The sequence below is a fragment of the Anolis sagrei genome, chromosome 8 (assembly GCF_037176765.1).
Source record: "Anolis sagrei isolate rAnoSag1 chromosome 8, rAnoSag1.mat, whole genome shotgun sequence".
Lineage (NCBI taxonomy): Eukaryota > Metazoa > Chordata > Lepidosauria > Squamata > Dactyloidae > Anolis > Anolis sagrei.
In genome coordinates, this window is record NC_090028.1 from 31560634 (window position 1) to 31574342 (window position 13709).

Below are 13709 nucleotides of genomic sequence, written 5' to 3' on the forward strand. Positions count from 1 at the left end.
AGGGGCAGATCCATATGTAAAGACTGTAATGTGGACAGGAAACATGTATTATTTGTGTCACAGATTTGTGTCACTTCAGGGAAACCTTTGATAAAGAAATCAAATTGTTTATCTGCATGGATGAAGACAAAGCCAAACATTAAGATTTTAGTTTAAATCTCATTAAAGTCTGAAAAGTTAAAAAGAAGGACCTACGCTTGATCTTTGCTGAAGGAAACAATGACACAGTCGGAAGGTCGCCCCTTGTCATATTCCTTCTCTACCTTCTGGTAGAACTGCTGGTACAGCTTCTCGCGACGAGCATCCTTAGTATAGTCATCATCTGAAATAATAAAAAAACACACTGAAAAAAATGGAGATTTGGGGGAGATATTAAAAAAACCCGTAATGCCAGGTATTTCTCCTATCATGCCAGTTCTAATGACAGAAGACTTTCTAGCAAATTTGAAAAAAAAGAACTTGAAGCAGAATTTAATGGAAGAGGTTTAATGAAAGTAAAAGACTGGGACCTGAAGATGGTAAATATGGAAAGGATAAAAGAGGACTTAAAAGACTTAGATTGGTACAAGTATCTACAATTGGGTAAATGGTCAAGTGATATAAAGAAAAATTATAATGGGTTTAGGAAATATACAAAAATAGAAAAGATAACTCAAAGGGAAACTAAAGAAAAGAACATAACATTAAAAGGTACAGTAAGTTATATCTATAAATTATTATTAATGAATGAACAGGAACAAGATTATCTGAAGGAAGTAGACTTGGGGAAAAGATTGAATATCAGTAATGGGCAAATACATGGAGTATGAGAATACTAAAAATAAGTCTATAAGAATTAAGGAAAATTACTATAAAACGATATGGAGGTGGTATCTAACTGTTGGGGTTCAGCCTGATCCTGATCTGTGTGAACCGGATTCTCTGACAGTTTTTCCAACTGAGCAAGCTCTCCCTGACCCTGACAGTGTGGAATCTGTTGTTGATGCAGAGGTCAATGGTGATGAAAACAAAACTCAACAGCTGGAGGAAAATGTTTTGGAAGTTAGCCGTGATATCACTAGCCGTGATATCTCTCCACCTGGGGTTTTTAATGAGGACCGAAGAGAACAGATAGTTAGAGACAGAAATGTTTCCCAATTTCTACGAAGGTCACATTGATTACAGGAGAAACAGGCCCAGAAGCCAAAGTCAAGGGGCGTTTCAAAGAATAGCTTCTTTGGTTTAAGAGGCCTCCTGCCGGGTGCCTCTTTAGCTCAAGCAACATTTGGGACTGTGGCTGTGCCTTGGCAGAATTCCTGTGTTTCATGGCCGGTAATCCCAGAGGCTTAGTTATCAAGTTCATGGTTAGTAAAAGGCTAACAGATTCCTGGTTCTTGTATTGTGGCTTTTGAAATTTTGCTCAAGTTCAGAGATTCTACTGACTGCCGTGTTTTTCTGTGGCTTTTTGACTTTGCATTTACCTTTCTTTTGTAACCAATTTTTCATCAATAAACAAGGATTGCTTTTCCTACAGTCCAGTGTGGTGGATTTAATCTTATGGTCTCGTTTCTTGAACTGGGATGCAACACTAACTTCCATTAGATTAAATCAGATTGATAAAAAAATACTGAAATCAGTGTTGGAGAGGCTGTCAGGAAATAGGAACGTACCTTCAAATGTGGTGGTCATGTAAAATTATACAAAAATTTTGGGAAAGCATATTCAAAGAAATAAGAGCAATAATAAAATAATAAAATAATTTTAATTACACCAAAATTAGCATTATTACTTTTCATGATAACACAATTCCCTCACAAGAGGAGAAAGAATTGGTTTCTAACTTAATAACAGTAGCTAAATTGCTAATAGCAAAAAACTGGAAAGAAAAAAAAGAAATTAAATTAGAAGAATGGTGTAGGGAAATTTGGAATATAGCTATTAATGATAAGCTAACTTGCAATATTAAAATTAAAAGGGGAATATGGAAAGAGATTTTAGGAAAATATGGGGGAAATTTATTGAGTATATTTTTAATGAGGGAAAGGGGTATAAGCCAGCAACAGAAACAATGACATTTTGGAGTTGTGAAATAACGAGTTGGTTGGTTCTCGTGAAGGGGGCACAAACTAAGGGGAAGAGAGGGAAAATGGTATAATACTAATTATAAAGAAATAAAACATGTATAAGTAGATAAAAGGTATGTGGTAGAGGTATACATAGTATAAGTTGTAATGGAAAGTTTAAAAAAATGATAAGAAATATGCTTTAATATGTTTTTGATTTTTTAAATGTTAGATTGTATATAATATGACATACTCTTCTGAGATTTTGTAAAAAGAGGGAAGAATGTATGCTTATACATTTTTTTGATACATTTATAAATAAAATTTTAAAAAATGCAGGTAAAGAAAAAGTGCTACCACTTTTAAAAGTTCAGAGTAAGAAAGAAAACACATCATTTGTCATGATTCGGAAGTAAATTCTGGGTATGTCACCTTAAAAAGCAACGTAAACCCAATAACAAGAATCAGAATTTGGAAGAGCCACTTATACAACTGAAAAGCAAAAGGCAAGGCGTTTTTGGCCTTTGCGTGATCACAAGGTAGTAATATAGGAACCACGTTACCTTTCTGTGAATAGTGGTATCTTTCATAGTTATCTTCATTATCTGCTGATGGATACTGCTGCTCAAAGAGTTCTTCAAAGCTAAGAAAGTCACACACACACACATACACAAGATAATCAGACAGAGTAGAAACAAATTTCTTGCCATCACATATAATATTATTGGGAGGGGTGTGATCGTTATTACTTTCAATGGACTACATCGCTAGTCAACTCAGGTAACACTAAGGCCAAGGGCATCTTAAAGTGTTGACCATATTGTTGAAACGGATTTGGTTCTGAATTTATTTATTTATTTATTTAGAGTTTTTATGCCCTGGTCTTCTCAACCTCCAAGGAGGGACTCAGGCCGGCTAACAACATAAGAGTCAATACAATATGAAAAACATTATAAATCATCAATCTAAAATACATTAAAATACAATTGTACAATTCATACAGGTTACAACAAAAATCAGTTCGTCCAAAAGAATCACAAATTCATTGCCATCCGCCAGAAAGGTCAGCAGTGATTGACACAGTCATCATTCTGCGAATGCAGTATCCCAAAGCCATGTTTTTACCAGCTTTCTAAACATCAGGAGGGAGGAGGCAGATCTAATCTCCATCGGGAGGGAGTTCCAAAGCCAAGGGGCCACCACCGAAAAGGTCCTGTCCCTCGTCCCCACCAAACGCGATTGCGAAGGCGGTGGAATCGTGAGCAGGGCCCCTCCAGAAGATCTTAATAACCTTGATGGTTCATAGGGGAGAATCCGTTCAGACAGGTAAATAGGGCCAGAGACGTTTAGGGATTTATAGGTCAACACCAGCACTTTGAATTGTGCTCGGAAGTTGATTGGCAGCCAGTGGAGCTGGCGCAACAGAGGAGTAGTATGCTCCCTGTACCCCACTCCCGTTAGTAATCTGGCTGCCGCTCGTTGTACAAGTTGTAGCTTCCAGGCAGTCTTCAGAGGCAACCCCACGTAGAGAGCGTTGATGTAGTCTATACGGGATGTAACCTGAGCATGTACCACCGTGGCCAAGTCAGACTTCCCAAGGTACGGGCACAGCTGGCGCACAAGTTTTAATTGTGCAAAAACTCCCCTGACCACCGCCGAGACCTGGGGTTCCAGGCTCAGCGATGAGTCCAGGATCACTCCCAAACTGCAAACCTGCGCCTTCAGGGGGAGTGTAACCCCGTCAAGCACAGGCTGTAACCCTATGCCCTGTTCGGCCTTTCGACTGACCAGGACTACCTCTGTCTTGTCTGGATTTAGTTTCAATCTATTAGTCCTCATCCAGTCCGTTACAGTGGCCAAGCACTGGTTCAGGACTTGAACAGTCTCCTTAGTAGCAGGTGGGAAGGAGTAACAGAGCTGGACATCATCTGCGTAGAGATGACACCGCACCCCGAAACTCCGGATGAGCTCTCCCAACAGCTTCATGTATGTGTTAAACAACACAGGGGACAGTACTGAACCCTGCGGAACCCCACAGTACAATGGCCACAGGGTCGAGCAGGAGTCCCCTAATGACACCTTCTGGGAGCGACCCTCGAGGAAGGACTGGAGCCACTGCAAAGCGGTACCCCCGAGGTCCATTCCCGTGAGGTGTCCCAGAAGGATACCGTGGTCGACGGTATTGAAGGCCGAAGAGAAGTTCAGCAGAACCAACAGGGACACACTCCCCCTGTCCAGTTCCCGGCGAAGATTATCCACTAAGGCGACCAAGGCAGTCTCGGTACCATGTTCCGGCCTAAAGCCAGACTGCGCCGGATCCAGATAATCAGTGTCTACCAAGGAATCCTGGAGTTGTGAGGCCACCACACGTTCCAGGACTTTGCCCAAATAGGGGAGATTGGAAACTGGCCGATAGTTGACAAATTGAATGGGGTCCAGTGATTAATTTGAAGCTCAGCAGATTATACAAATCCATGAAAATAAGGCAAATGTTATTTATACAGTATTATTTAAAAACTCAGAGTATGCTACTGTTTCTTCTGTGTTTCCTCAGATTAAGATCCTTTAGCTTTTGGCTCTTGCTTTCATTGACTTTGTACACTCTCTTTTGTAGAGTTTAAGCTGAATATTCCATTAGAAATATTGGTGTAATGTATCTTCAAGTCGACTCTGACTTATGGGGACCTTGTCATAGAGTTTTTTCTCTGACATAGTATTTCAGAAGAAGCCAAGGAAGTGTGACTTCCCAATGACTTGCCTAGTGAGGTTTCTATGCCTGAGTGCAATTTTGAATTCGGATCTCCCTCGGTCCTAGACCAAGACCCAAATTATAGAGGGTCATTACAAATATCATAGAAACTAATTGCTATTTAGGAAGTCAAAAAACTACTTTACAGTACAGATGATTATCTGGCTAATTTAACATCATTGATATGACTACCAATGTCTATATTGGCTGATAAGTTAAAGATCTTGTCAAAACATTTTAAAAAATTGAAAAATAAATATTAAAACTTAACTAGGTATGTTTTATTACAAAAATGTGAGTCAAGCACTGAAAGGGTTACATGGATGCAATGACTCAGCAAAAGCTGCAGTTCAATATAAGTAGGTGTGTCTGTAGCTTAGTACGCCTCAGTGTTAGTTACCCTCAGTATAGAGAGGCTTCAGTCTGAGAGGGGCCTCAGTGTGAGGTATACCTCTGTGTTAGTAGGCCTCATTTTGAGTAGGCCTCAGAGTTAGAAGGCCCTGTATGAGTAGGCTTCGGTGAGAGAAGCCCCAGGATGAAAGCCTCGTGTGTAAAGATCCAGTGTGAAGGCTGCTGTGTGTAAAAAGCTACTGTGTGAAGCTCCTTTGTAAGTTTAGTGTCAGAAGAGGCTCTATGAGAGCAACGCTTTTCATTTACAAGAGAAAGAAGCCCAGTGTGGAAGCAAAGAAGGAATTATAAAGAACTTTATTTATGTTATGGAAACCTTGGTCTTGTAAATAGTGCAACCATGTTACTTTGCTATAAAGAAGAGCCTCCTAAGGAAGAGATAACATTGGTCTGTGTGTTTTGAACTTTTTATGACTTTGGGATACTGGTGCTGGGTCACACTGCTGCTAATAAGTTACTCTGCTGTATATTTATGAGGTAGGTCTTTCGTTAATAAGCCCCCCTCCCCAACAGATCTTTCATTTCATCTTTTTGAAATTGGAAATGTTAGAGAGTGAACAAGCGACTTTCATTTAATGGCATGTGTGTTTCAAATTTAGAGTGAATTCAAATGTATATTAACAGAATAAAATGTCTCATCTATGTAGTAGTGGGTCTCACAAACAGGATCAATAGCTTTGTCCAAAGTCATATTGCCTGGCTTGGGAATACAAAGTTTATGCCTAAAACAATTCTGATGTTAATTTATAGTGTGAATAACAAATCTCTTAAGAACATCCTGTTCATTATTTCTTATCCTAAGCCTTGAAAGTATAAATTAGAACCACTGTAATCACATTTCTAACCTGTTAGTATCTTCATAGTCCTTCGAATAATTATGAGGGGGAGAGTAAGAGCTCTTCTTAATGATTTCAAAAGGGTTTTTGCTAGAAGAAGAAGAAATAAAATGTAAGAATTTTCAAAAGTCTTTTAATTGCATGACAAATACCACACCCAAGGAATTCTGAATTCTGGCTCGGGTAATGCAAAAAAGAAGAACGGGAAACCATTTCTCTTTGTCATTAAGACACCAATAGAGAATATTATTTATTTCTTATTTATTTATATAATTTTTATCCCGCCCATATCAGCCCAAAGGCGACTTAGGACGGTGAATAATCGGCACAGTTCGATGCCATATATAAAATACATACATCAATCAAAGTAAAACATCACATTACACTATATCTAAAAACATCAAACCAGTAAACAATAAAAAATTTTAAACTATGCCATCATATTCTGTTCTCATCCATTAGAAGCATATACGTTTTATTGCAAAGAAAACACTTGACTCTTACTGTACAAATTGCTACATGACCATCAGTTTTATTTATTTCATATCAAAAGCACTGCATACATTAGTATAAAACTGATAAAAATAGAAGACGCACAAGTGGCTAAATATCTTTTGATCAAAAATGGGCAACCGCATTGTCTATAGCCTCCAACAACTCTTCCTCTGTACATGAGGCAGGACATTGTGGACAAGCACACAGGTGCGGAGTTATCTGTTCTGCTCCACAGTCACACAAAGTGGAGGATTCTTTTAGGTAGTGCAATTTTGCCAGGTTGTCTTTTTTAAAAAAAAAAATATTGTGGTTTTTCAAATTTATTACATAAAAGGGGCAAGGGGAGGGGGAGGGGGGAAATTCGGGGAGATCGGGGTAAATTTTGGGTAGGGTAAAAGAGAAAGGAAAAAGAGGGAGGAAAGAAAAGAAAAAAGAAAAAAAGGAAGGCGAAGGGAAGGAAAGAGGGTGGATGGAAAAAAATAGAACAATATCAGGGGAGGGGGGTTGGGTGGGATTTAAGGTTAAAAAAAGAAAAGGGAGGGGAAGGTTGACTTCCCAATCTTCGAGAAGATTGGGAAGCCAGGTTGTCTTTTGATTTGGTCACTCCACTTCTGAGTCTGTTCAGGGATTTCCAAGTTGTCCATTCTCAGTTTGCCTCTGGAGGCAGACCCTCGTGAGGGGGGGGGGGGGGAATGGGACATCCAATTAGGATTTCCTGGTTTAGCTGCCAGAGGGATGGTCCTGCTGTTGCTGGGGGAATGTTAAGAGGAGTGGTGGCTCTCATGAAGCTTTTCCTTGATTTGAGTCTACTGGGAGGAGGCTGGCAATCATGCAGTGAATAGCTTTCACAGTACTCAACCTTATTTCACTCATAGTTAGTGGCAACTTCCCGTTGCACATTGGGGAGAGGGGGGGATGCCAGCTAGCTTGAAGAGTTTATCAACAGGTGTAGGTTTAAGACATCCTGTGATTATTCTGCATGTTTCGTTCAATGCTATGTTCACCTGCTTCATGTAGGCAGACTTGTGCCAAACAGGGCGGCATACTTGGCAGTGGAGTTTGACATGGCCAGGCCAGGGCTGATGTTCTTTTGGGTCTGCACCCCATGATCTGCCAGTAAGTTTTCGCAGTATGTTATTACATGCAGCTACTTTGTGCTTGGTGTTCCTGCAGTGTTATAACCATCATTTAAAAGCTAGAGAAAAACTGTAGTGAATTATCCAGATACAATGTCTTTCCATTGATATTATGTATCTATACCACAATTCAAAATTGCCAAATCTGGATTGATACACTCTAATGATGTGCAACATTAAAACAAAGCTGTGATAGGACAAGGAGCTGCCTGATTTCAGATGACAAATGATAGAGATAAGAACTGGAGAAATAATTTCCAGTTAATTAAAATTAAAAATTCTAAGAAAAGGACTAATTATCTTATTTTCTCCTAAAACAGATGGAGAACAAGGAAAGGGTAACATTAACAGGGCTAATATTAACTTCCATACACCTCTTATTTGGCACAGTCTCCAGCTATCGAATGCAAAACACTGAATACGTTGCAAGGATTCAGTGAAAGGTTTCTCATGTTAAGTGCAAGAGGGTCACTTCAGAGGGGAAAAATAGCATATGGACAAAGAACAGTCAAATGGTATGCAGATATAATTTTCCTGAAAATATACCCCTAGCAATTTTGTTTATCAAGAAAATGTTCAAAGGGCACCCTTGTGCTTAAGACAGTCTGAAAGCGTATTACCAATGCACATTTTTCAGAAGAAATCAAATTTGACAACTTAAAATCTATTTACTGTGGGTTACTTACTCCAGAAGTCGTGGGATCTTTCCTTGTCGGTGCCTGGACCAAAACATGAAAGAAGGGGAAGGAGTGCAGGTTAATTTCTGTTGAAGATACACTGCAAATAGCAGTCAATAAATCAATGTTACGAACTACAGCTACAAAAGTCTGAAGGGGAGGAATGGGTATAACAAGATTCCACACTTTCAACATCTTAAATTAAGAACTCTTAAAATACGATAAACTCTATTGTTTGCTATTTAACACACATATCAACTGTTGAAAGAGGTTGTCTGGGACTTGTCACCAATATGCCCAAATAGATCTTTCTTTTCCACCACATCCCAAGAAAGATATTTCATGCTAAATCAGTTCCTGCTCTTAGGAAGGGACTGGGTAAAACAGAATATACTGAATGAAGATGACACAGGTGTCCTCCTAATAAGTCAAATGTCAAAATAGGGGTTCAGCCTGTACTGAAGGAGGGACACTCCACCTGAGGTTCGTAGCTTGGTATTGCTCCTGGACTCAGATCTGATCAAGTTGTCCAGGTTTCAGCAGTGGCCAAGAGTATGTTTGCAAACTAAAACTAGTTTGCCAGCTGCACCAATTACCGGAAATGTCCGATTTGGTTATGGTGACACATGTCTTGTTCAAATCCTCTCTGGATTACACTTACACACTTGATGAGGGTCTGCTTTTGGAAACTACCAGTATTTGGAAACTTCCGTGGGTTCAAGATCCTGCTGACCAAGGCTGGTTACAGGAGTAACGTAAGTCTATTGAGGCTACAGTCCATGACTGGGCAGAATTCAGACTGTGTGTTATGACATATAAAACTATGTGTGGTATGGGTTCACACCATATGAAAGATTATACCACCCTAGATGACCCTGCATCTCCAGTTTGTTGGAGGAGGGCTTTCTCTTGTCTCACCATCACCATAGGCATGTTTTGTAAGGATTTTTTTTCCATGTCAGGAGCAACTTGAGAAACTGCAAGTTGCGTCTGGTGTGAGAAAAGTGGCCGTCTACAAGAACGTTGCCCAAGGGACACCTGGATGTTTGGTGTTTTACCATCATTGTGGGAGGCTTTTCTCATGTCCCCACATGGGGAGCTGAAGCTCCCCAGATTCGAATCACTGACCTGTCGGTCAGCAGTCCTGCCAGCACAAGGGTTTAACCCATATAATCCTTGGTTGTTTCCCTTCCTTGCTCTATTTTCACTGATGAGTGACAACATTTTTATTTTGCTGTATACTGTCTGTGAGAAAATTGTCTTTTAATGTGAATGTTATACTTTTATCACCTTTCTTGTTTTTTAAACATGTTTCAAGCTATTTGTGTTTTTAACAGAATTACTCGCTTGATTATTTAAAAAAGGATTTATCTGCACATTGTTTTAATCTATATCACAATTGGGTTGTTGTAGGTTTTTCAGGCTGTATGGCCATGTTCTGGAAGAATTATCTCCAGATGTTTCGCCTGCATCTATGGCAAGTGACCTCACAACTCTGAGGATGCCTGTCATAGATGCAGATGAAAAATCAGGAGACTGCTTCTAGAACATGGCCATACAGCCCAAAAAACCTACAACAACTCAGTGATTCCAGACATGAAAGCCTTTGACAATAGAACGCGGAACATTGGCTTTAAACTACAAGAAAGATTACATCTGAACATTGGGAAGAACTTCCTGACTGTAAGAGCCGTTCAGCAGTGGAACTCACTACCCCAGAGTGTGGTGGAGGCTTTTTCTTTGGAAGCTTTTAAACAGATGGCCAACTGTCAGGGGTGCTTTGAATGCAATATTCCTGCTTCTTGGCAGGGGGTTGGACTGGATGGCCCATGAGGTCTCTTCCAACTCTATTATTCTATTCTATGACTAGCCGCCCCTGCCACGTGTTGCTGTAGCCCAGTCTGTGTATTTGTGTTTTGTGTGTGTATGTGTGTGTATATATATATATATATATTCGTGTATATGTGTATATATGTGGTTTTGTGCATGCATTGTAATGTAATTTTTAGTTTTTTGCCTTTTTAAGTCTCTTCCGCTGTTTTTCACTGTTTTTATGAGTGAGGGTCACTTGTTGGCCTGATAGGTATATTGTGTCCAAATTTGGTGTCAATTCCCCAAGTGGTTTTTGAGTTATGTTAATCCCACAAACGAACATTAGCTTTTTATTTATATAAATTCTATATATATCACAATTTATATTGGGAACTCTGCTGGGGAGAAAGGGGAGATATAAATGGAATGCATGAATATTAGATACTGAAAGACAGCAATAGAGTGTAGAAATGACAATGAGGGAAATTGCAAAGGTGCTATTGTACACCAGTGTCAACATTCTGTTGCCTCAAACCAAATTATAATGTATTAAGATATGTGCTCAAATACACTGTGCCTCCTCAAGTAAGCTAAGTAGGTGAGTTACTGTGCACACTTTTGCTTATTTGCCAGGTTTAAAGCCTAAACAGGTGCAGGTAGAGAAGCTCAATAAAACACAGTAAGAAAAGATCTCTCAAGCACCAGAAGCAACATAAGGATGACAGCTGTTTGGTCCTGCTTCATTTGCGGTTAACTATCTTTCTAAGTACAAATAGGAAAAAAATCTATTCTGCTAAGTAAGTGAGAATGAGAAGCAAATGTTGAGCCCTTCAGAGTTATGAAGCAGAGGAATAAGGCCCTTCAGGGCCCAAGAAGGTCTAGGCCAGGGATGGGAATTATGCAGATGTTGCTGGATTGCAACTCCCAGCATTTCTTACCCTCGGTTATGCTGTTAAAAGTCACCAAAATTTGCAATCGGATAAGATTTTGAGCATTGTACAAATATTAGCCCTGATCTGTCTTCCTTTGGATGTCCTGCACTCCCACTCTGCGAAATATCATATTAAATGTCAACTTAAAACAATATATATCATACATATTTAAAGTCATTCTTAGGTATATAAATGTCTCATTTTAAATGAACAGGTTGGAGTGCTAAAGCAACTAGAAAACAAAATATGAAGATCATCCAAAGTCACCAAAAACAGTAAGAATAATGACAGCTATCTTCCAAAAAAGTAGCACAAGGTTCTTGTAAGATATACTCTTCCAAACAAGGACTATTTGTGAGGATGTATCTTCTGGTGTTGCAGCGGGTTAAACTGCTGAGCTGCTGAACTTACTGATCAAAAGATCAGGAGTTCAAATCCGGGACGCAGGGTGAGCTCCTACTGTTAGGCCCAGCTTCTGCCAAACTAGCAGTTCGAAAACATGCAAATGTGATTAGATCAATAGGTACCACTTCTCCGGAAAGGTAACCGTGTTCCATGCTGTCATGCTGACCACATGACCTAGAAGGTGTCTACGGATAACGCTGGCCCTTTGGCTTAGAAATGGAGATAAGCACCACCCCCCAGAGTTGGATACAACTAGACTTAATGTCAAGGGAAGCCTTTACCTTTATCTTAATGTACCAAGATAAAAAAACCACCTGCTAGCAGCTAGTCTTTACTAATAATATAATATAGTATATTGTATATACATATAATATTTATAATATTATAATGTAATCTATATCTCTAAAAATGCTCTGTGCATAATGAGTACCTTAAAAACAAAAGAACCAATGAACGAAATCACACCAAATTTGGCAACAAAATGTCTTACAACACAAGGAGTGACCATCACTCAAAAAATTATGATTTTGTCATTTGGGAGTTGTAGTTGCTGGGATTTACAATTTACCTACAATCAAAGAGCATTCTGAACTCCATCAACGAGGGAATTGAACCAAACTTGGCACACAGAACTCCCATGTCCAACAGACAGCACCAGAAGGGTTTGGTGGGCATTGACCTTGAGTTTGGGAGTTGTAGTTCACCTACATCCAGAGAGCACTGTGGACTGAAACAATGATGGATCTGGACCAAACTTGGCACAAGCACTCAATACACCCAAATATGAACACAGATGGCGTTTGGGGGAAATAGACCTTGACATTTGAGAGTTGTAGTCACTGGGATTCACAGTTCACCTACAATCAAAGAGAATTCTGAACCCTACAAACGACAGAATCGGGCCAACTTCCCACACAGAACCCCCATGACCATCATAAAATACTTAAGGCCATCCAATCCAACTCCCTTCATCAGGGCAAGAAAACATAATCAAAGCCATCCAGCCATAGATAGATAGATAGATAGATAGATAGATATGATTAACACAGAGAGAGATATAGTATCATAGATTTGAAAGGGACCCTTAAAGAAGGACAATTATATGTTGCATGTTCCAGGGTGGGCAAACCAGACTCTCTCCACATCAACACTGACAAAGAAACAAGAAATACTGTTTGCCCACTAGCATAAAGAAATTACATATATTAGAAACCAACACTTTCTCATTACTTTATTTTCCAGATCAACAGACTGTGCCACAGCAATGCGTGGCGGGGGAACAGCTAGTACAATATAATACTAGTAATAATAATACAATATTATAATTATAATTCTATATTTACATTACATGTAATATTACTAATAATATTACAATATAATGATATAGTGCAATATAGTAATATATAATACTGATATTGTACTATGCTAATAATATAATATATTGTATGAAAATATATCTTGTAAGCCGCTCTGAGTCCCCTTCGGGGTGAGAAGGGCTGCATATAAATGTCATAAATAAATAAAAATAATAGTGAAAAGCCTATTTTTAACCCTTATAACAAAAGGAAAGTCACTAATATTCTTCAGTAAAGCCAACACTCCAGCTGCTTTTCCTTAGTAAAAATCTCTGTCTGACCCAAACATTTCTGTGTGGGAAGGGGCTCTCATTTTACAACACCACTAGCCTTGCACATCCCACTCAAATTAGGGAGCAGTACAGCTGCAAGCAATCCAATATGATGTTGCTATTACAATGTTATTGAGTAACCTCTACAACTTCTCAAATACAGGCAGTCGCCAAATTACAAACCTCCAACTTACAAATGACTCACATTTAAAAAGGAGGGTGAGACTACAGGAAATTAGATAAATCTATCCCATGGAAGGGAAATTCAGTCCTGAAAAAGTTATCATGACGGAAAGGAGTTTCCACTGAAGCTTTCTCACCAATCAGTTCTTGTGGGTTTTTTCGGGCTATATGGCCATGTTCTAGAGGCATTTCTCCTGACGTTTCGCCTGCATCTATGGCAAGCATCCTCAGAGGGTCTGGTTGCAATTAGTACAATGGGTTTATATATCTGTGGAATGGTTGGGGTGGGGCAAGGAGCTCTTCCCTGCTGCAGTTAGGTGTGAATGTTAGCTAATCACCTTCATTAGCATTTGAAGGCCTGCCTGAGTCTAGGAAAATCTGTTGCTGGGAGTTGTTAATCTGTGCCT

The 13709-nt window shown here is 39.3% G+C and overlaps 1 protein-coding gene across 2 annotated transcripts in view; it reads right to left on the minus strand.

Annotated features, from left to right (window-relative positions):
- Window positions 1-13709, minus strand: part of LOC132782952 (nuclear receptor coactivator 5-like) — a 36795-nt gene that overhangs the window by 16183 nt on the left and 6903 nt on the right. For both annotated transcript variants that reach the window (XM_060787951.2, XM_060787953.2), the window contains exons 3-6: window positions 8353-8385; window positions 6045-6125; window positions 2606-2685; window positions 196-322 (exon numbers count right to left, since the gene is read on the minus strand). In XM_060787951.2, coding sequence (XP_060643934.2) covers window positions 196-322; window positions 2606-2685; window positions 6045-6125; window positions 8353-8385 — 321 coding nt within the window. The remainder of the gene's footprint in view (window positions 1-195; window positions 323-2605; window positions 2686-6044; window positions 6126-8352; window positions 8386-13709) is intronic.